At 37.6% G+C, this 23,400-nt stretch overlaps 1 protein-coding gene across 1 annotated transcript in view; it reads left to right on the forward strand.

The window, feature by feature from the left end:
* The window catches only part of unc5a (unc-5 netrin receptor A), a 337,030-nt gene that overhangs the window by 251,788 nt on the left and 61,842 nt on the right, over positions 1–23,400 (forward strand). Inside the window, exons 13-14 of the mRNA XM_072264606.1 lie at positions 4,918–5,005; positions 12,141–12,309. Of these exons, the coding sequence (XP_072120707.1) occupies positions 4,918–5,005; positions 12,141–12,309 (257 nt within the window). The remainder of the gene's footprint in view (positions 1–4,917; positions 5,006–12,140; positions 12,310–23,400) is intronic.

A 23,400-nucleotide genomic window follows, 5' to 3' on the forward strand; every position in this document is an offset into this window, starting at 1 on the left:
ATGAACATTATGCATTAGATACTTGATGAGTGCATCAGAAGGAACCTGTTAATTAAATCAGGACATGCAGTGTTAAAGGGATTGTAACAGCACAGCTGGGAATGTGGTTAGAAGTCAGAAAGTGGAGCAAAATGACTAATGGGAGCTTATTTTAGGAAGAAGAAAATTAACAGTAACTGCGTTTGGAATATTGTTGCCACGCTTCAGGTGTTTTACGTGAGGAAGATTGCAGTGGTTTTGGATGAAACACAGATGAGACTAATTAAGATGACATTAGAAGTGATGACTTCATTTTAATCTGGAAAATCTGGGTGAAATTACTTTATATCAAACACGCAAAGCAGTCCCTTTACAGAGCAAGAGCCCATTTTCCCCCATGCCAAACTCTGTTGTGATCAATATGCTAGATTTTGCAGGGGAAAGGCAGAATTTCGCATAAGAAAAGAAAGACTAGAGCTTACTGGCCTCTCTATTCCACACTTTTCCTGATTGTGTTCCTTTGTTGGAATCCTCATGGTTGTTGCAGGAGTAATGGTTCAATTCATTTGAAAGGAGAGGAATAGGTGCAAGAGAACAAGGTAAGTATTAAATAAATTACATTATTGAATTGACTAGTCAAATGATGGATTTAATCTTTTGTGTATTGCGAATTTCACTCTTGCTTCTGCAATATTTTACAAATTTTAATATTTTTCTGTATATTTAAGAGCTTCCAAATATTTCTGAAGGTCAGATATTTCAAAGTTTTGAAAAGTTTTGATTATTGTCAAGGCTATGGCTTTGTTGAAAAAAACACTTTAGTAATCAAGTTTTGTGTGTGGGCATTTTGTGCAGTAGTTCTAGTAAGAATATTTATGTGCACAAGGTCTTATTGTTATACAGGCTCTGTCTTTGAGGATTCATTCAGTCATTTAACGGCAGGTTCATAATTAGAAGGAGATCTGAAAAATATAAGTTTGGCTGCGTTGTATATCACAGGTGAGGCAAGGTGTTTGACCCCAATAGTAAGCTTTGAGAAATGAGTAAAGAGCTTTGGGCACAATGGAACAGAGTTTCTAATTTAGTATAAGCCTATTTTACACCACTTATGTAAAATGGTTTAACTGTCCTAAAATCTTTTCTAGAAAGGTTAAGTGTAAATTAGGTACCATTGTTCAAAATTCTGATTTTGCTACGATAATTTAGGATCAACTATTTTATCTTTTGGTGAGAAAATAACAATAACCAATCACCATTTAAATGATAGTGGATGTTTTAAATGAAGGAATATTATTCAATGGCGCACACTATAGAAATATCAAGAAGCCAGCTCCATCTCATCAAGTCCTATGACCCTTTTATGTTCTCTGTTACCACTCCCCTTGCCCAAAATCATTACAAAATAAGCAAAAGTCTCTTGAAATAATAGAGAATAAAATGAGAGTATAGGAATCAAATAGGTGTTTTAGAGTTGGCATGGACTTGATGGGGTGAAGAGCCCAGTTCTGTGATGTGTGATTCTATTACAGAATCCAGCTGATGAATTACAGCTATGGTACACTCTGCACAATTTTACATTTCATTCACAGAGTCTGTCGGAATGGTTTCACTATTTTACAGGTGTGATGAGAGGATCAGAGCAACATCTTTACATAAAGTGTCACTGGAATATCAGGTGATTGCTGAGGAGAATTGTTGCCTTCTTAAAAGAAAACATAGATACATGCTGGAGCAAGACCGAGGCAGCATAAAGAAAAGCAGGATATTGAATTTGAGCGGGGTACACTGGCAAAGAACTTTGCTGGATGAAAGGCCTCCTTTTGCACCGTGAACATATTCTGTAGCATTAGGTCTGTGGGTGCAGGTCATCAATAATACTTTTGCTTTAAGTAATGGAACTATACAATGAATGTGAAGTTTTCCCTTGTACTTCAGTTCTTTCTCACGTAGTATTGGATGAATTGAGGGGGCAAGATAAATAGGTTTATTTGGCCTCAGTAATGCAGAGAGCATGGCAGGTCAGATGATTTAATGGAGAGCCCCTGTTTGCTGGAACAGCACTGTTGCATAAAAGAATCAGGCCATCTGGTTATCAGGAAAACCAGCAGTTGCTGCTAGCCTAAAATAAAATTTAAAATGCTGGTAAAACTCAACCAGTCAAGCAGTATTCACTTGGAGAGTTCATGTTTCAGGTCAGTGACCTTTCATCAGAACCAGAAATAAATTAGTTGCTGGGAAAGGGTGAAGAGAACAAATGAGAGGCAGATTATAGTTTGCCGCATCTTCCTCCTTCACTCTCAGCTTTGTGGATAAAATATTCCCTCTGCGATTCTCAGTTTTTCCTATTCCATCTCCAACAATACCCATCCCTTTTAATGACACGCCTCCAGACAACACAGAAAATGAAACGACTGCTGTGTACCCTCCATTATCACTAATGTGCCCGTTAAAGCTGTGAATTGTACCTCCTTTCATTTTAGAACACTATATTTGGTTCTCATGACGTAGTTTTCCCTGCATGGAGAAGCAAAATTCAGATTGAGTAACTGCTTTAAGAACACCTCCACTTAATTGTAAAATGCCTTCCTGTCACTATAGTTCATCATCCATTCTGTATCCTGACTTTTCTGCTTTTGGTCTCCTACTCTGCACCTAAGAAGCTCAGAATAAACCCAAAGAACAGTAACTCTTCTCTTGTCTAGGCTTATTAGGACTTTTCAAACTTAGTTTTGAATTCACAATTTAAGCATTTTTCAGGCAACCAATAACTTCAACTTTGTATTTTATTCTTTTCTTCTTTTTTGTGAATTAAGAATTCATCCATCTCCAGTTTATATTTATAACTCATAGTTGTGTTAGGATAAATTCAATCTTGTGTTCAAGCCTTAGCTCAGTTACTGAGGGTTGGGACCTTACTTCTGCTGTTCTTCGACGAGTTAACAGCGTTAGTAATGATTCAGATTCATGTAATTAAAATTATCACTGGAGACAAGTTTTGGACCGTTAACTGCTGTTGACGTGATTTGGATGAGTCGAGTGCTTGAAAGATGGCGTTGAGGTACACATGATGCAAGAAGATCATCAAAAATGGGATTAACTCTGAACCCAATGCCTCTACTTTCTTAGTAGAAGTTTTCACAGACTTGTCAAAGTTTTAGGTGACATGCCAACTGTGATGGAGATGATACTGGTTGGATTGTGACCTGATATAGGAACACCAATGCCTTGAATAGAAATGCCTACAAAATGTAGTGGATACAGCCCAGTCCATCACAGGTAAATCTCTCCACACCACTAAGCACATTTACAAAGATCACAGTCACAAGAAAGCTGCATCCATCATCAAGGACCCCACGATCATGCTGTCTTCTCGCTGCTGCCATCAGGAAGGAAGTACCAGAGCCTCAAGTCTCACACCACAAGGTTCAGGAACAGTTATTACCCATCAACCATCAGGCTCTTGAACCAGAGGAGATAACATCACTCACCACAACACTGAACTGATTCCACATCCTATGAACTCACTTTTAAGGACTCTGCAACTCATGTTCTCCATATTTATTATTCTTATGACTTTTTTCTCTTTGTATTGCACAGTTTGTTGTCTTTTGATTGTTCATCTGTATTTGTGTGCACTTTCATTTATTCTATTGTGGTTCTTTGTATTTCCCATGAATGGCCGCAAGGAAATGAATCTCAAGGTAGTAGATAGTGACATACGTACTTTGACAATAAATTTATCTTTAAAACTTTGAAACCTTGTGTATTAAGAAAGAACTCAGAACTGAGAGTGCTTGGATTTCAATAGCTGTAAATAGGAAATAATTCCCCAAGTTTACTCCAGCTTTTGGTTTATACTTGAAGGCTAAAATCACTATATTATGATTGTGCTCCTTATAATGAAATTATATCTCATGGTTATCTTCACTAATTCTTTTGTCAAAGTTTATTGAGTTAGTGGGAAACAGCTCATTAATATGCAAAATGGCTCTTTAAACAAACCTTTCCATCTGACAGTACCATTCTATCTGTGTTAACCAATGCTAGATAGCCTTTAATTGTGTGGGAACAGCAGATGGAGTGACTGGTTCTATCATTTGTATTATAAAGTGGAATATTATATCAAGAAGCTGCTCAGCATTACAATTACAAAGTATTTCTGATACTGCATTGTATTCCCAAACTTGTACTCAGTTTCCAACATCTGGATGAGCAGAACAGAATGTGCAATGGACCTTATTTTCATCTGCCTATTTTGTGTGTGCTCAAGAAAGGAAGCAGCAAAAGATTGCACCTTCGTAACTTATTCCCTGTCGATACCACCAGCAGAAGCTTAATGCTTTTGTAACATTATGACAAATTTCATTATGATCATTGTTGAAACCAACATTACTTAAGGTCACTTTCCTTACAACCAAATTTAAGGCCAGAAGAAGGCCATACCAAAAATGATGGTACTTTCTACTTGAGCAATTTTAAATATTGCAAGTTACAATATCCTTTGCTATTGCTCCATCTATCTGTATAATCACTGATGTCTGCAGATGAAATCGTGGGTGATAGCATTTTGATCCTGGGCCAAGGCAACTAAGGGACATCAAATGCCTCACATTCTCCACTGCTTTCTGATGTTTTGCAGGATTATATGTAGCTCAAGATAGTTTGTATGCTTTGTGTGTATCTTTCAGTCTTGTCACATAATGTATAACATCCAATAGATATGCATTCAGCTTGGGGGAAAGAAAAAAGAGAAATTGACATTATATTGATTGCCAACTTATAAAGGAATGCTTGGAAAACAAAGTTGTGATGTGAGCAGCATCCTTCCTCTGCAAATAGATGTGAGCTGTATGAAAACAGTTGATGCCCATTAAAGAATCCATGCATTTTATTTTAGAGATAACAAAATTTGAACTCCAGACTCTTGTTTCTTTCTAGGTATAAGCTTACTCATTCCACCAGAAGCTATTCCTCGAGGGAAGATCTATGAACTATACCTTACTGTCCACAAGAAGGAGGACATGAGGTACGTAGCAATATCAATGTATGTGTACATATATTCTCGTATTGAATAACAATTTAGCAAGACATTTCAAAATATGAACTTAGTGGTGCAGATTGCAGGGCAGATGCTAACTGTATATGTTTATTATTTCTCTCATGCAGTGAGACCAGTACAGGTAAGCTAGCATAATTGTCCTTGGGAAATTAGTGGTAGGATGGCTTCCTGTAATGTTGCATTATATCTGATGATATTGCTGGACAGTGTTGTTGGGTAGGATATTCCGGGATATAAAGATATGCCATTATTTTACTGAATCATGATTGGGTGTAGCTTAAAGTGGGAACTTGTATGTAGTATCATTGCTTTAGCCCTACTGCCCTTTGGGTGGTAGAAGGGTTTGCAAGATGCCGTCTAGGTGATCAAGGCATTAGATTGCAGTGCCCATTGTAGGTGGTACACACTAAAGATGTGAAGGAAGTAAATGTTCAGAATGATGAATGGGGTGCCAATCAACTTTTTAAAGTATTTGGGCAGACATGACAGGCAAAGTCAGTGTTCACTAATCATCAGAAAAAGCTGCCGACCAGAACCACAGCATTCCTTGTTACGTTTTGTACTGCAAATCATAATACTAATTGAATGGAAACACTGTGAAAAGATCATTTTTACTTCTAGCAAGGTTTGCACATATGATGTGGTGGCATGACGCTGTAAGCCATTGACGCACTATTGTATATAACCCACGATGAATTATGTAAGCAAACAAGTAATGCTTAATCAAACAATATAGTTCCTATATTACTCAAACAGTACTGAAATATTAAATACACTACACTCCTTCCTGCTTAGCTATAGACTCCAACTCAGTATAGAAATCATCTCAACATGTATACAAGTGTTGATTCTGGGTCTGAGGGAAGTGGTTCTGACATCTTTGACCACCTTTCTTCTTTAACAATTGACTCTATTCTCCTAGATTAATCAATGAGTCATCTCCAGATAATATCAGATGCAATTTCCACTGTGTAAGAGAGTGGTCCCCTTCTGTCCTTAATCTTTCCGAGTACCCACTTTTGATCTCCTCTGTAGTCCTTCACCAGGACCGCCTGTCCAGGAGTGAAATGTCAAACTGCCTTGTTTGAGAACTTCCTTTTGTCTCAGCTGTTTGCCCTGTATACTCTTTCTGAGATTGGGATTGAGGGGATCCAAGCATGAATTCATAAGGCCAGTGATGTTGTGGGGATGGAACTGGACTCTCTCACGGTGGTGTCTGAAAAGAGGTTGCTGTCTAAGTTGCATGCCATTTTGGTCAATGTCTCCCATCCACTACATAATGTATTGGGTGGGCACAGGAGTACATTTAGCCAGAGACTCATTCCACCGAGATGCAACACAGAGCGTCATAGGAAGTCATTCCTGCCTGTGGCCATCAAACTTTACAACTCCTCCCTTAGAGGGTCAGACACCCTGAGCCGATAGGCTGGTCCTGGACTTATTTCATAATTTACTGGCATAATTTACATATTACTATTTATTACTATTTTCTATTACTATTTCTATTACTATTTATTATTTATGGTGCAACTGTAACGAAAACCAATTTCCCCCGGGATCAATAAAGTATGACTATGAACACAAGGAATGACCCAAGAATAGCATAGCTGGTTGTGGAGTGTGCTACATTGTGATAAGCAAGGAGGGAATTAGTGAGCTTCTGATACATTTTAATGTGTTCTGCTGCCATTGCTCGTAGTGCATTCTGGTAGACTCTGAATAAAACTTGACACCAAACCATTTGTAGCTGGGTGGTACGGTACAGATGTAATGTTTTATTCCATTCATTTTGAGGAATGACTAAAAATATTACACAACAAACTCTGGTTCATTGTCACTGACTAAGTTTTCTGGACACCAGTCCTTGAGAAGAGGCTTTCTCAACACACCGACGGTGTGCAGGGCTGTAGCAGAGGCTGTTAGGAACACTTCTGGCTACTTTGTGGCTGCATTCAAAAATGTTGTGCCCATGAATGCTCTGACAAAATCCACATGAATCTGCCAGGGTAATGCAGGCCATTCCCTGGGATGTAGAGGCACTGTTCTTGGCATCCTCTGAACATGTTGGCATCCTGAACAATGCATGGCATGCTGCTCAATCTGCTGATTGACCCCAGGCCAGGAACCGAAAATTTGAGCCAATGTTTTCATTTCATCATGACTAGATGACCAGCAAGTAGCTCCTCCAACACTTTAGCTCTCAGCTTGGATGATACAGCAATTTTCAATCTCCACATAATACAATCCCGTCAAGGCAAGTTCATCACAGTGTTAGTAAAAAATGGGGATACTGGAATTTCTGCTGCACATACCAGCCATTTTGGGATGCCATGTAGACCTCAGACAGTGTGGGGTCTTTTCAGGTTTCCTGTTGGATCATCTGTGCTGTAATAGGGAAACTTCCGATTTGCATCAGGTGAGTATGTCAACAGGAGTGTCTTTTTTTTGTAAAATCTTCAGTTATTTCCTTTTCCAAGGGTAAACAGGACAATACATCAGGAATCCCATGATTAGTCATACTCTTTAATTCAATATTATAATTGTATCCTCCAAGAAATACAACCCATCTTTGCATTTGTGCTGCTGCTGTAGGGGAAAGCTGTTCTATGGATTGAAAATGGACACTAGTGGTTGATGATCAGTAACGAGGGAAAACTCTTTCCCATACAAGTACTAGATGAAACATTTCACGCCCCAAAATAAACTGGGACCTCTTTGTCAATATGTGGAGATTTTTCTCAGCAGCGGTAAGGGAACGTAATGCAAAGACTATAGGACTCACATTTCCAATATTCCTAATATCCTCCATCCTGGGCAGGAGGTATTGATCTACTTTCAACACTAGGTTGGTGGTGACCTTAAAATCACCACAGATCCATTCTTCTTGGCTACTGGAAGCTCTGGAATTGCCCATAGGCTCTACTCAACCTTGGAAAGAATTCCTCCAGCCTCCATGTGATCTAGCTTATTGGCTACTTTATCACAGATGGTATAACAATCTGGACGTGCTTTGTTAAACTGGGGCATGGCATTTTCATTTAATATTATTTTTCCCTTGATATGTTGGAGTTTTTCAATTGCCATCCCTGAACACTGTTGTGGCCTCATCCAGTACCTTTCTTAGTTTGCTTTCAGTTAACTCTATTGCAGGTTATGTGGCTTGCAAATAGTGGATGGATCTCCAATCAAGTTATAGTTGTCTCGGCCACTCACAGCCCCATAATGCTGGCCCTCCTGTTTGTTTTCTTAAACCACATACAAACCCGAAAGGCTTGTTAGTTGTTGTATTACACTTTACAAATGTCATTCCCACAAGAGATATCTTTCCTCCAATACAAGTTCTTACTTGGATATTTGTAGGCTTCAGTTTGGTATCTTTGAAATACTATTCAAACTTGTTTTGTGGAATGACTGAAACACCCAAGCCAGTGTCCAATTCCATTTTAATTAGTCCATGGCTTCCTCTCTGACATGTAGACACCACACTCGGGTTGGAGGAGCAACACCTTTATTTTAACTAGGTAGCCTCCAACCTGATGGCATAATTTCTCGAACATCTGATAATTTACCCCCCCCCCACCATTCCCGTTCCCACTTATCTCTCTCGTCTCATCTCCTTACCTGCCCATCACCTCGCTCTGTTGCTTCCCTTTCTTCCATGATCTTCTACTCTCTGCTATCAGGTTCCCCCTTCTCCAGTCCTTTATCTCTTACCTATCAGCTTCTTGACTTTTTACTTCACCTTTCACCCTTTCCCAGTTTCGGCTATCACCTTCCACATTGTAATTCTTCCTCCCCTCCTGTGCCTCCCTACCCCCTCTCCCCAATTTCTTGCTCTAACTTCTCATCTTTTTTCCAGTCCTGATGAAGGGTCTCAGCCTGAAACATCAACTGTTTATTTTTTCTATAGCTACTGCTGAGTTTCCCAGCATTTTGTTTCTGTTAATTAATTTGTTGTTCACTTCACATGTAAGCCATATTACTTGCTTCTTGTTAGTTTTCACATTGTAAATCTCAAAGCTACCCACTCTTATTATTAGATTTTTCAAAGCATGCAGGTTAGTGCTCTTATTGAAATGGCAAATTGACTTCTTACCTTTTTCTCTTCCATGAGGTCCAATTGTTTTTGTCTGTGACGCATGCTCTTTGTATCTGTCCTACTTTGCATTTTCTGCAAGTTTTGCCTTTAAACCTGCATTGGTCTAGTATGTGGGAGTATCTGCCACAATAGTAACACAATTTGTTCAGCCATACCAGTTCCTGTTTAGACTTTTCAATTTTGTTCATTTTCACTTGTATTCCTGACTACAGCTCAATTGCGTCTCTGACTTCTGTTTCCATTGTTACAGCTATTTCAGCTGCTCTTTCAAATGTAAGTTATTCTTCAGTTAGGAGCCATTTTTGAGTGTTTTCTTGTAATATTCCATAGACTAAATGACTTCTCAGTGCACCATTAGTCCCATTACAGAACTGATAACATTAAATTTCCTCAATTCTACCACATACTCTGAAATAGATACCCCTTCCTTTTGATACCGCTTATGAAACCTAAATCGCTCTGTGATCAACAATGGTTTTGGTTCAGAATGTTCCTGCATGATTTTCATGATATCAGAAAATTTCACGTCAATCAATGCACACAGAATTACATTTCAGTCGGAAATGCAGACTCCATTCCTTTCCATAGATGCTACCTGGCCTGCTGAGTTCCTCCAGCATTTTGTGTGTATTGCTTGGATTTCCAGCCTCTGCAGATTTTCTCTTGTTTGTGATTGAAATCTCACTTCGGCTGGTTCGTTGGAGCAGTGAAACTTCTAAGTGAACTGTATGCTCTTCCACCCAATGCACTCAGCACAACTGGCCCTCGTTTCTGGTCAGCCATTCCACTTGCTTTAAAATACTTCTCAATTTACTTAGTATACAATATCCAGTTCTTTCGGGCAATCGAATGTCTCTATCTATCCAAAGTTGCCAGCCATTTCTGCTTTTTTAAAAAACATTATCTTCACTGCATACACATTGTTTAGGAACCCGAGAATTTGTCCACCTTCTGTCTTTAAAAAAAACTCTACCATCTCTGCGCCTTCCTGAAGAAGCAAATGCTGCGCTTTTTTCTTTTTTTTACCCATCTATTTCTCGCTGCACTTCATACTTTTAACTCAAACATCCTGCTGCGCTTCAACAGGTAGGTAGTCATCTTGGGTTGATTTGAAACTTCCTCATCACCACCTCTCTGTTTTGTACTCCAGAACATAAAACTAATTGAAAGGAGACACAGAGCTGGGAATGCATTTTTACTTTCAGTTAGGCATGCGCGTATGACGCGGTGGTGTGAAGATGTACAAACATATACCATTCACACACTATTACATATGAACCACGATGGATTATTTAAAGAATGCTTAATCAGACAACATATTTACAATAGTATTCAAATATTACTGAAGTATTAAATACCATACACTTCTAATGGAGGATTACCCACAGTGTTGTTTGATAGGGAGTTACAGTACGAAGGGCCAATTTGTTTTGTTCTATAAGTTACTGAGCTCCTTTAATATTATTAGCGCTGCATTCATCTAAACTAAAATGTACTTTACAACTCTGGTATACCTATCACATTCCATGATTTTCATCCCTTTGCCACTTCCACATCATTCCAAGTTATCATTCCCACTACTCCCCATCTTCCCCCCACTTTACCTGTATTCACTCATCACTCACAAGTCCCCCTACAATTTTATCCTACCTTCTGTCCTCATTCTTTCCAGTTCTTGTGAAGGGTCTCAGACCAAATCATCCACATTTACTAATTGCTGCCTGACCTGCTAAGTTCTTCCAGCAAATTTAGTCTGTTCTTCCATTTCAGCATCTGCCGTCATTCTTGTGCCTGCCATTCACTGGCTTTTGCCTTGTTGATGTTGGAAAGGTTTTAGTACAGAGATTCCTCTGGGAGAGGGGAAGGGGGAGGGGCAGGAACCATAGCAAAAAATCACTGATTTTCCGAATTACAAGTGCAGCTGACCTGTAAAAATGACTCCACTCTACATAGAATAGGAATATGAAATCATCTTGGTTGTTAAGACATTAGATATATTCAGGGATGAAATAGATAGTTTAATACTTCTGGAGGAAATCAACAGTAATTGAAATCAGAGAAAAATGGCACTGAGGGCACAGATCAGGTCAGCCTCATCTTGAATCACAAAGGGCCTTTACGGCCTACTGTTGCTTCTATTTCTACCTTTATGCTTAATAGCTAAGCTTGCTGATATTAAAATTTAAAATAAGATAAATAACTGTTTTATTTGCATGTACTGTCATTTGTCATACAGTTGAAATTATTTACAAGGGCCTTCTAAAATTAGATTTTTTGCATTGCAATTCCCCAATACTTATTGCAATGCCAACCATAAGCTTCATTTGATTCGCTTCTCCAGAGATTTTTGCTCCAATTCTTATAGAGGCTGGTTAAAACCACATTGTGGGGAGATAATATAACTTCAGAGTAAACTATAAATGGATGTTTATGTGCAACCATCCCGATAACTCACAAATATAAAGTCATAATTTGGCTTAAACATATCAATCCTGGTTTACTCATTTGAATAATGGTGCTCCTGTTACTTCCATTTATGTTCTTTTCCTTCCAAAAGCAATTTCCTTAGATATTTATTTACATCATTTCAACATAATATTTTCACTTATTTAATCTGAGAAGAAAGTTTGACAAGTAAAGAATGCAACATTGCGTGAATGGACACTTATGATAAAATTTAGGTTTGTTTTAATCACAGATCATCAATTTAAAACAAGAGTAAGTTGGCAGTAATTGCTAATTAGAATGTAGTATTTTAGCTTTAACAAAATAAAAAAAAATCCTTTTAAGTCCTGATGTATATCCAGGAGCAATAAAGGCCTCACACAATTTAGTCAAACTGTTCTTGTTTTTTTAACCTTTAATGAGAAAAGGAATCTTTTTTATGCTATAGTTTTAAGAGGAACTGTATGATGAATTGTAGTAAATATAGATGAGAATAATAATCTTCTGCACTGTTTATTCTGCACTGCTCATTAATGTTTTAACATTTTGATAATTGAGGTTACCTCTAGCAGGGTGCCAGACCCTGCTCAGTCCAGTTGTCAGCTGTGGGCCTCCAGGTGTCCTGCTAACTGGGCCGGTCATCCTCAGCATTCAACATTGTGCAGAAGGAAATCTGGAGAACTGGTCCATCAAGCTGAAGAAACAATCACCCCAAGGAAACTGGGAGGTAAAAAAAAAATGTTTTTGCCTGCTTTAGGTGGATTCTCATATGAACAGTGCTGTGTACAGGATAACTAAAACAGTGCTCCTAGAGAAAGAATTCTAAGTAACTTGCAAATTGTCTGTGGTCAATTAATAAACACAAGTTTGTGACTATATAAGCTTTCAAAGGAATTTTAATTGAATCTTCAGAAACTTGGTCAATCTAATAATCATTGTTAGTAATGATTGATGGGTAATTAAATGTAAAATACACTGGACAACAATTTTTTTCAAAAGTGTTGCTTCCTCAGATTTTTTTTTGTTTATGATAGACTGCTTGAAGATGAACACAAATATAACTTCAGACTACTTGTATCAAGTAGGAATTTGGAGAAACAACAAATCAACTTTTATTGAAAAAATGTGTTTAATTGCATAATGGTACTGATGCTTTGCAATAGTTTAACTAAGTTAAAAATATTTTGTTCATGATTTTCATTTGTACTCAGTGTCTGAGGCCTCTAGCTTAAGTGTCCAACAATAATTCGCCACCATTGATAGATTCCAGTTGCTCTGGTATCTTTTCTCTATGACCTCCACGGTAAGACCATTCACCATGCTCGTCACTAATAGCACCAAGATTTGCAGGGAAGAAGTCTAAATGGGAATGCAGAAAATTAATCTTTAGTAACATGTTGCATTTCATGGTTTTATATGCTTGAAGCATGCTTTCAACCAGCTGCATGTAGTTTGGTGCTTTGTAGATGCCGAGAAAAATTTCAACAACTTCTTTGAATGCCTTCCATGTGATTTTCTCCGGTCCCACTAGAAAATCTTCAAATTGCCTGTCATTGATGACCTGTTTGATCTGTGGACCGACAAAAATACTTTCCTTAATCTTGGCATCAGTTACTCTGGGAAGCATCTGTCTCAAATATCAGAATCCTTCATAGAAATTTTTGTGCCTGGCGAGAGCAAATTCCATCCTTACAGTCCTGAACCTAATAATTATTACTAAAACCTGTCCTACCATGCAGCAGCCACTCCACCTAAGCGTGCCCAAGCATGCCTGGACAAGATAGGAAACTTTACAGCTTACATTATACGTAACATTTTAATTGTCTTGAATTATGAATTGAAATAACAAACATAAGTTTATTAAAAAATGGTGCATGATAGGGAAATTTCATGGTGATTTTCATGATCAGTAGCCCAAAATTCATAAGATACACCTAAAGGTATTCAGGAAGCAAAATCTTTGTTGTCCAGTGATCTCTAAGCATAGCAATTTTCACTGAGGTAAAAGTGGTTTCAAAAGATGACATTAAGAAATTTACAATTGCAATCAGAAAATGGCTTTAACATTATATTCTTAATCATGTAAAGTATTTGTTTGTAATGAGTTATTACAATACATGTGGCTTGCTTGTTTCTATAATATGAGTAATATTTATTGCTTAAATGCTATCTCCCTGATGGCATTGAGGATTGACCACATAAAATGAAACTCAGCTGTACATAGAGAAAACAGTGTAAAAGTAACAAGGTCTCTTCCCTGAAGAACAATGGTTGATCTTTTAAAGAATCTCGCGACCTTAATGGCTATCTAGTACAATGATTTTAAAAGTTTAAGTTATGACACTTGGGTAGATTGCAAGATGTAATAAAATGGGCCAGTATTTCTGCTTCATTAAATGACCGCTGGTACATAGACCAAAGAACCATTTGTTTAAACTTGATCACCTAAAAAAAAAGTTTGAAATCCATTGATTTTGTATTTTAGTGGTCAAATTATTGAATTTGTGTTGTATCAGTAAGAGCCACGTAAGTAATTCATCTAGTATTATTTACTAATATTATAACTGAGTTGAAGTTTCCTTTCTTTGTTCAGTGTTATAATGTAGAGAGATTTTGCCATATAACTTGTAAATGGGAATAAGTTATTCTTAAAATATATAACTTTGGCATGCATTATTGTGATTATGTAAAATATTGTGATTTGAAAATCTGGACTATAAGCAGGTGTAGGAAAATCTAATGGATCTCTCAACATTTTTTTGAAAGTTGAACAGAAGTAGACCATACCTCTGATCCTTAGACCTTCAGGAATGGTGCCTGCAGCAGGAAGCCTTATCTTTTTGGCCCATCAGTCAGTTTGGTGTGGACAGTGGCAGAGCATCCAGCAATTAATAAGATTACTCAGTCCCCAAAGTTCTCCTAAATGTTTTGACAGTAGACAATGTTAGTCTCTTTTTCAATTAAAAATCCATGAGTGCTTTTTTTCGTTATGTAATATTTTTGACACTCAGGAGTATTTCAACACCGCAAAAGCAAATGAAAATAATTTGAAAACTTAGACTAATCATTTATAAATCAAATCTGATAAATTAAATAATTATTTTCAGAACTGTAATGTAGCCTTTGCTGTAGCATTTTTGTCTTAACTGCATTCCTACAAAAAACACTAAAATCACTGGTGACTCAGATTCTGCTTCTGGCCTAACCAGAACATAATCAAGAGATGTTTTCTTTGCATAATGCATGATGAAAATATAAAATTCTTACATCACAGAATATGGTCACTTAGCCCTGAAATGAATAAACCAGTTTGAATACCATATAGAGCAATCCTTTGAGTTCCATCCCTAGTAGAAATGTTGAGAAATCTAACCACAACTGGACACTACCTCTGGATTTGTCTCTATACTACCTCTATATCTGTCAATAAGTTTAGCTATTCTGCATTTGACTGCATGTGCTAGATTTACTTTCATGCAAATGGACAAATGCTGATTGTTCTGCTTGGACTATAGACATTAGATTTACTGTCAGATCTATAATTTATTATCCCCAACACTTTTATTAATCAGTATGGAGTCTTTTTTACTGTTACCCACCACAGCAAAAGCAGAAAATAGGATATTGCAATGAACAGAATATATTTTGAGGAGAATTTGACACTAGATTTTTAATAAGTTCTGTACTATTAATTTTCCATCACTAATCTGCTGTCTAACCGTGAGCGTTAAGGTTTCAGAGAAAATTGTATTTTCCATTAGGAGATACAAAGGCGGCAGGATAGGAAATGTCTCATCGGTTGAATAGGAATTAATTAATGTTTACTGTAATTGCTCTTTTAACTGGTTCCTTGTTGTCATATTTTGAGAAGAATCTGAATACTAGATTTAAAAAATGTATTCTGTATCACTAATTTTCCATTACTAATCTGCAGTCCTGTGAATGCTAAGCTTTCAGTGAAAATTGTTTTCTATTAGGGGATACAGAGACAGCAAGATAGCAAATATACCATTGGTTGAGCGGGAGTTAAAGGATGGAAAGTTAAATCCAAAGCAATAGATCTGCTAAATATATGTTTGCTGTAATCGTTCTGTTAACTGGTTCATTGTTGTCATTGATTTTAAAAAAGCTGACTTTGAACAATATCTCCAATGAAGACTAAACACCCAGCCCACCAATTATCACCAGATTTCAAATTGTTGACTATACTGTGCTTATTTTTGTTTAATTAGCTCAAGGGAAAACTTCAGAACAGGAATGTAATTGAAAAATCCCAATGTGACGTTCAAATGTGCATTTCACACTCCCTATGAAAACAGTACTTGACAGTTTTAATTAATTATTGCAAGCCCAAACAACTAAAATATGAAAACTAAAACAAATGCTGCAAATATTGGAAATGAAGGAAAGTAAGAAAATTTCTAGAAACATTGAGCAGGTAAGTCAACATCAGTGAAAGTAGACAGTCATCTTTTCAGATCATGTATTGGAGGTGTTGCTGAGATGGGATTGGCTTGCCTATGCCCTGAAATGCAGACAGAGAGATCAAGAAAGGAAAATAGTGCACAAAATAGTGGAGGAACTCAGCAAGGCAGGCAGCACCTATAGAGGGAAATAAACAGTCAATGGCCTGGCAATACCTTTCAGTCCTGATGAAGGCTTTCAGCTTGAAACATAAATTATTTATTACCCACCATAGATGCTACTTGACTTGTCAAATTCCTCCACCTGTGTGTGTGTGTGTGTGTGTGTGTGTTGCTCAAGATTTTCACCATCTGCAGAAACTATTGTATTCAAGATAAGAAAGATGGGAAGAGTCAGAGGTAGATTGGATGTAAGTGATAGTCAAGAGAAATTGGCAGCCAAAGTGATGGAATTGAAGTAAATATCCAGTTCTAGTGAAGGATTCAAAAATCTGAAATGTTAATTGATTCTCTTTCCACAGTTGCTGCCTGACCTGTTCAGCATTTTAGCACATTCTGTTTATATACATAAGAAATTATTACTTTAAACGTAAGCTTCAATAATGCTATAGAATTAGAGAGAGGACAAAAACTTTTAAGCTTTCAAAATACAAAATAAAAAATTATCTCAGGTTATCACAGGTTAGGTAGTATCCATTGGCAGAGAAAAGTTTTAGGTGATAACATTTCAACAGTACCTTCTGTTTTTCATTTCACCAATGCCTGCCCTACAATTTCTGCTTTTATTTCTGATCAACACCTGCAGTATTTTGTAAATAACAATGCATAATAGACCAATAGGCATACATGGAGAGGACTGGTTAATATTTTTAAGTGAATGTCAAAGCAAGATCAGTAGGTTGAATGGCCTTCTCCTGTTTCTAATGTTCTTATCTATAAATCAGCCTTGCCAATTCTGAGAATGTTAATGTCAGCAATATAAACTTTACACTCTCACTGCCATTCTTAATTTTCTGCAGTTCCTGTCTCCAGGGCTGAATTAATACTCTTGCCTACTACTTGACTAGTTAAGTGGTCGTTAAACCACTCGGGAGGTGGGAAATGAGCATTAAGCAGGCAAGAACCTGATTGGCCCTCTTTTCTGCCAAAATGCCTGAAGAAAAGCTAGAGATTGAGTTAGATATCCTCTGGGTGAATTCAATCAACAATTCCAGATGCTACTAGTAAAATTAACAAAATGAAGCAAAATTTACTCATTTAGTATTATAAAGTTTACTTTCATTTTACTAATGACCAAATTCTTGATTGTGTCTTTCTTAAGGTTTGTTCATAATTAAAGTCAAAATGCATGAGGAATGTTGATTTTGTGAAGTAATGTTAATGTGGTAAGGTTATATGCTGTATTGATATATTTTATGCAATTGGCATAGAACAATACTAAGAAACTTCAAATAAACAAAGTAAAAGATTATGTCAGAGAATTGAAGGAATATCACGCAGTTTTACACATCAATGGTTAGATTAATGCTCTTGCATGTTATTCAGTTTGAGAGATGGTTAAAGAAAGTACTGGACTACGGGGAAAGGGCAATGGGATTAATTAGACAACTCTACCGTGGAAGGATGAATACCCTCCTGTAGTGCTCTATTATTCTATCATTCTTTGTGAAGTAGCTGATGAGCTAATTTAGGTTAAATTGAGAAAACGTGGTTTTAAAACACATTTTATCTCTGATTGAACTCATATTTTCTATGGAAGGAAAGAAGTATTAGAACTTGTTATTATGCACAAATCATCCTTTGTGGAAAGGGCGATGATGTGATAACTAAATCAATAATAGATAGCTGTATTACAATTAATAATAAACCATGTGAGAAGCAGGGAGAGTCAGAAAAATATTCACACTCAGTGATATTTCTGATCTTTGATAATTTAACAAATTCAGGAATGAAATTACAGACATAGCAGTGTATTGCATCATGATAGCCATATTGGTGGAGTTGCATCATAGTGTATTAAAATTGTAATGCATCACTTTAAAGAAATGGAGTCATAAATTTGGAAGCAGCCAGTTTGGCTCATTGCATCTCTCTTCAAGCACTCTGTTAACCCTACACTGAAATCATTTTAATATCCCCATATTCTCATCAATTTCCCCTCCACTCGCCGCTCCCCTGGTCCTACCACACATCTACACACTAATGGCAATTTGCGGTAGCCAAGTAACCAACCAACCTGCAAATTTTTGGGAGGAAATCTTTGTAGTGATGGAGGGAATATGAAAATTTTACAGACACAAGTGATTAGGGTTGAACCTGGGTCACTGGAACAGTGAGACAGAAGCTCCACTGTTTGCACCACTGTTCAATTTTATTTTCCTTGTCTAGATCATCATTTGTCAAGACATAAGACATAGGCCATTTGGTCCATCAAATCTGTTCAGCCATTATGTCATGGTTGATCCATCTTCTCTTTCAGCCCCATTGTCCTGCCCTGTCCCCATATCCCTTCATGCCCATAACTGACATATATAATCTTTCAGGGGGAAAAGGCTCTGTGTTGTGTTCATTTTCATAAAATTGAGCTCATTTTAACACTTTTCCTTAAGTTCAGTGGAACTGTTCTGCAGATGGAAGCCATTGCTGTAGAATGTTTACTCTCCATTGACAGTACACTTCCACTGGCAGAGATATCAAGAGCATCAGGCACCCGCACTGAAGGCAGGTGCATGTCATAGAAACAGCCAAAGGCCCTGGCTTGCAGCCACCCTTGAGATTTGTGTGTAAATTTAACTCAAAGGCAACAGCTGCAAGTTATTGAGTAGGTTATTGTAAAAGCCACAACAGCAGTGCTAATGGTTTTTTTTTCCATAATTTCGCTGAGTTGGCGAGTAGCCAAATAACACGATAATTGGCCAGATTAGATTTGTTCTCCATTTTGTTGACAGAATCAATCTGGGAAAATTCCATTTTATCAAGGAGTTGCCAGAGCTATAGTTCCTTTGGAACAGCTTATCTCAAAGACAATGAATTCTAAAGCTGATGTCTTTAGTTCTAGTCAGGATAGTGTCAATCCACAGCCTTTGGTACTCTAGCACATTCAGTAATTTTGGGGTGGCCAGATAGGTGAATCATTTTGGCTGAAGTCTCTAAACTGCAATGCTTGCAATCTCAAAGGTACTAGTATTGCTGGCTGAAAATAGGTGCTCTCAATTGTAGTGCTCCAGCAAGTCTGAAGAAGGTAAGGTACATAAAGTCTCCTCATTTAACTGCTACGTTTCACCAGATTAACACACACACTAGCTGGAGGAACTCAGTAAATCAGGCAACATCTATGGAGGGAAATGGAGTTAACATTTCAGATCAAACTCTTCATCAGTAATGGGGATCTTGACTCAACGTTAACTTTCTATTTCCCTCCATACATGCTACTTGACCCTTTAAGTTCCTCCAGTTCCATCCAGATTTCCAGCACTGGCAGTCTCTTGAGTCAACATTTCACTTTAGAGCTTTAAAGATTGTCCCACAGTCCTTGGTGAACAAACTCATCTGTCTAAATACACCACTGTGCAAGTGGGTGCTGGATTGCCTAACCAACAGATATCAGATAGTCAGGATCTCCTCCCTCCTCCTCATCCTCAACACAGGTAATATGTGCTGAGCATTCAGCTCACACATGACTGCATGGACAAGCAGCTGAGTAATCGTATTGTCAGGTTTGCTGATGGCATGACAGTGGCAGAGCACATCACTAACAGCAATGAGATGATGACAGAGAGCAGAAGGAAGAACCTGAGGCCTGGTCCCAGGCAAATAACCTCTTCCTCAACAAGACAAAGGAGATGGTTATTGATTTCAGGAGAACTCGCACCACTCACATCCCTCCTAACATGTTATTGGGAGTGCACATCTTGCACAATCTCTTATGATACCAGAACATATTCTATACAAACAGGAAAGCTCACCAACCCCTCTACTTTCTGAGGAGGCTGAAGAGAGCTGGACTGTGCACATCTATACTGAAATCATTCTACAGATGCGCCATAGAGAGCATCCTAACAAGCTGCTTCACTGCATGGTATGGAAACTGCACTGCTGTGGACAGAAAGGGAAGTTAAAACTGTCCAATGTGTCACCCGCACCAACCTACATACCATTAGAGATTTATACAGAAAGATGCCAGCAAAGGGCCAGAAACATCACGAAGCATCTCACTCACCCTCCTCATGGACTGTTTGCCCCTTCCCATCAGGGAAGTGACTATGAAGTATCCATTCTAGGAAAACCAGACTCAAAAACAGTTACTTTCCTGAAGCAATAAGGCTGATCAACACCATTATCCATTATACCCACCAACCCATCCCTTCACACCCACCACAATCACTGCTTTATCATTTCCTATTGGTCATCTTGTATACAGACCCTCCTGTGCGTAGTGTCACTTTATGGAAATGCAATTATTCTATGTATATAATCTCTCTTATACGGTATATTTATCTTTTTTATTGTGGTCTTTATCTTATTTTGTCACTTTGCATCAGATCCAGAGTAACAATTATTTAATTCCCTTTTACACTTGTGTACTGGAACTGGTATTAAACAATCTTGAATCTTGAATCCTGAATTTGATCTGAGCTTTTGTTTATGCAATCGGATTGTTCTGTCATTGTCACGCACTAATGTCACTTGGCTATCTGTCTCCAGAGCTTCCTCATTACTGGATCCCTACCCAGCAGCACCTGAAATATATATTAAAAAACAACAGTGCAAGCAGGTGACTCACTACTACCGTCTCAAAAGAAAGGCAATAATTTCACCAAAGTTTTTTCAACACATGTTAATTCACTTCCATAAAAATTGAATTGTACTTTTTTCTCCATCCTTCCATAACTTCAACCTGCTTGTTCGTTACTGAGGTTTATTTTTGCATTACTAAAATGTTGCGATAACCAAAATCCTTGCAGTTCAAATTTGAGTGAAGCATCTCATTTTTGGTTGCACAGTCAATAAGATCTTTACCAGAAAGATCAAAAGAGAGATTAATTCTGAATTGGCTCACAAGCATCATTTAAACAATTTAGTTCTGTTTTGGATGCCTTTAGCATTTCCAAGTTTTAAGGATGTAACAGAAATATTGAACAGAGATGGCATTGTTATTGGAGGCCAATTGTATAAAATTTGATTTATTGGCCATGACAAAATGGTGTCTACTTAAATTGAGTTGTTATGAGGTTTCATACCAGCTAATTTCATAATCAAGAAAAAATCTGCAGATGCTAGAAATCTTGCTGAAGGGCCCTGGCCCGAAACGTCAACTGTAATCTTCTTCCTAGATGCCACCTGTCCTGCTAATTTCTTCTAATCTCAGTTGTCATTCAATGGTCTCAGCATACCCCAAATGGTGAGGGTGCCTTATGATGGATGTCAACTTCTTGACAACATCTTTAAAATGTTCTTGATAGTGGGGATTGTTGTGACCATGGTGGAGCTGGTGAGTTGACAACCATCTGCAGGCTCTTTTATTCCTGTGCATTGGAGGCTCTATACCTGGCTGTGATACAATGTCAGAATACTCACCATTATCTGTCTGTAGAAATGCGTAGGGGTCTTTGGTGACATACTAAATCTCCACAAGTTTCCAACAAAGTAGAGTAGCTAGTGTACATCAAGTGTGGATTGGGTGATGGTGTGGATTTCAAGAGAAAGTAGAAATGTAGATTGCTGAGCAGTAAGAGGACAGAAAGTCATCATCTGAAGGGAGGTTTTCTTCCTGATGTTCACCCTGGTGGTATGAAACTTAAAGGAAGTTAATGTTAAGGAGCCCTGTGGTAGATGTGTTAGGTAGTTTATTTGGGCTAGAGAATGAGGACCAGGAATTAAACACAGGATCACTGTTGGTGATTTGGGATTGAGATGAAAAGGGAAGTACTTACTTTGGAAGGTATTTGGAATTTTCTGTCAGAAAGGTGTGGATACTCAATAAATGAGTACTGTCAATTGATTTTTGAGCTCTAAGTATATAAAGAGGTATGAAGATTGTGCAAAAAAAATTAGATGACATACAAGATCAGCTGCAGTCTTATTGAGTTATTCTGTTCAATTACATAGACCCAATTTTAATATGCACTTTGTGTTCTCTAATGAAGTAGAACTATAGCTAGCTTGCAAAAAAAGTGAGAATTAAATTGCAAATGCCATTATTTGTGAAATATGAGTGAAATAAGCCTTTTAAAAAAGCATGCACAGCATTTTGAAACTTTGCATAAGTTATGTTAACAATTTGAATGAACTCAATTCTTTAGATATTAATTTTTGTACGAGATTTTTAAATGTCAGATTTTTCAAAAATTGTGCATTTATATTTATTGTCCACTATTCCAATTTTTATTTCCCATCTTTCTTTTTTCTTTGCTTAATATAATATCATATTTAGAGTTATAGAACACTACAGCACAGAAATGGGCCCTTTTGGCCCATCTAGACTGTACCAAACCATTAATCTGCTTTGTCCCATTGACCTGCACCCAGACCATAGTCCTCCATACTCTTCTCATCCATGTACCTATCCAAATTTCTCTTAAATGTTGAACGTGACTCTGCATCCACCACTTGAGTACCAGTTTATTCCACACTGTCATCACCCTCTGAATGAAAAAGTTTCCCCTCACAGTCCCTTTAAACACTTCACCTTTCACAATTAACCCATGACCTCTAGTTGTAGTCTCCCCAACCTCAGTGCAAAAAGCCTGCTTGCATTTACCCTACTTATACCCCTCATAATTTTGTATACTTCTATCAAATCTCCCCTCAATCTTCTAAATTCTATGGAATAAAGTCCTAACCTATTCAACCTTTCCCTATAACACAGGCCCTCAAGTCCTGGTAGCATCCTTGTAAATTTTCTGTACACTCTTTCAAACTTATTTATATGTCCTGAGTGTAGATACTATTGTACGTATACTGTACACAATGCTCCAATTAGGCCTCACCAATGTCTTGTACAATTTCAACTAACATCCCAACTCCTGTATTCGATACATTGATTTATGAAGGCCAAGATGCCAAAAGCTTTCTTTACAACCCTATCTACCTGTGATGCCACTTTCAAGGAATTATCGATCTGTATCCCTCGATCCCTCTGTTCTACTGCATTCTTCAGTGTCCTACCGCTCACCATGTAAGACTTAACCATGGTTGGTTTTCCCAAAGTGCAACACCTCACACTCGTCTACAATAAATTCCATCCGCCATTTTTCAGCCCATGTTTCCAGCTGGTCCAGATCCTGCTTCAAGCTGTGAAAGACCACTACACCCCCAATCTTGGTGTCCTTCACAAATTTGCTGTCTAGCTTACCACATTATCATCCAGTTAATTGATTATAGATGATAAACAA

Source organism: Mobula birostris, chromosome 7, assembly GCF_030028105.1.
Source record: "Mobula birostris isolate sMobBir1 chromosome 7, sMobBir1.hap1, whole genome shotgun sequence".
In the NCBI taxonomy this organism is placed as follows: domain Eukaryota; kingdom Metazoa; phylum Chordata; class Chondrichthyes; order Myliobatiformes; family Myliobatidae; genus Mobula; species Mobula birostris.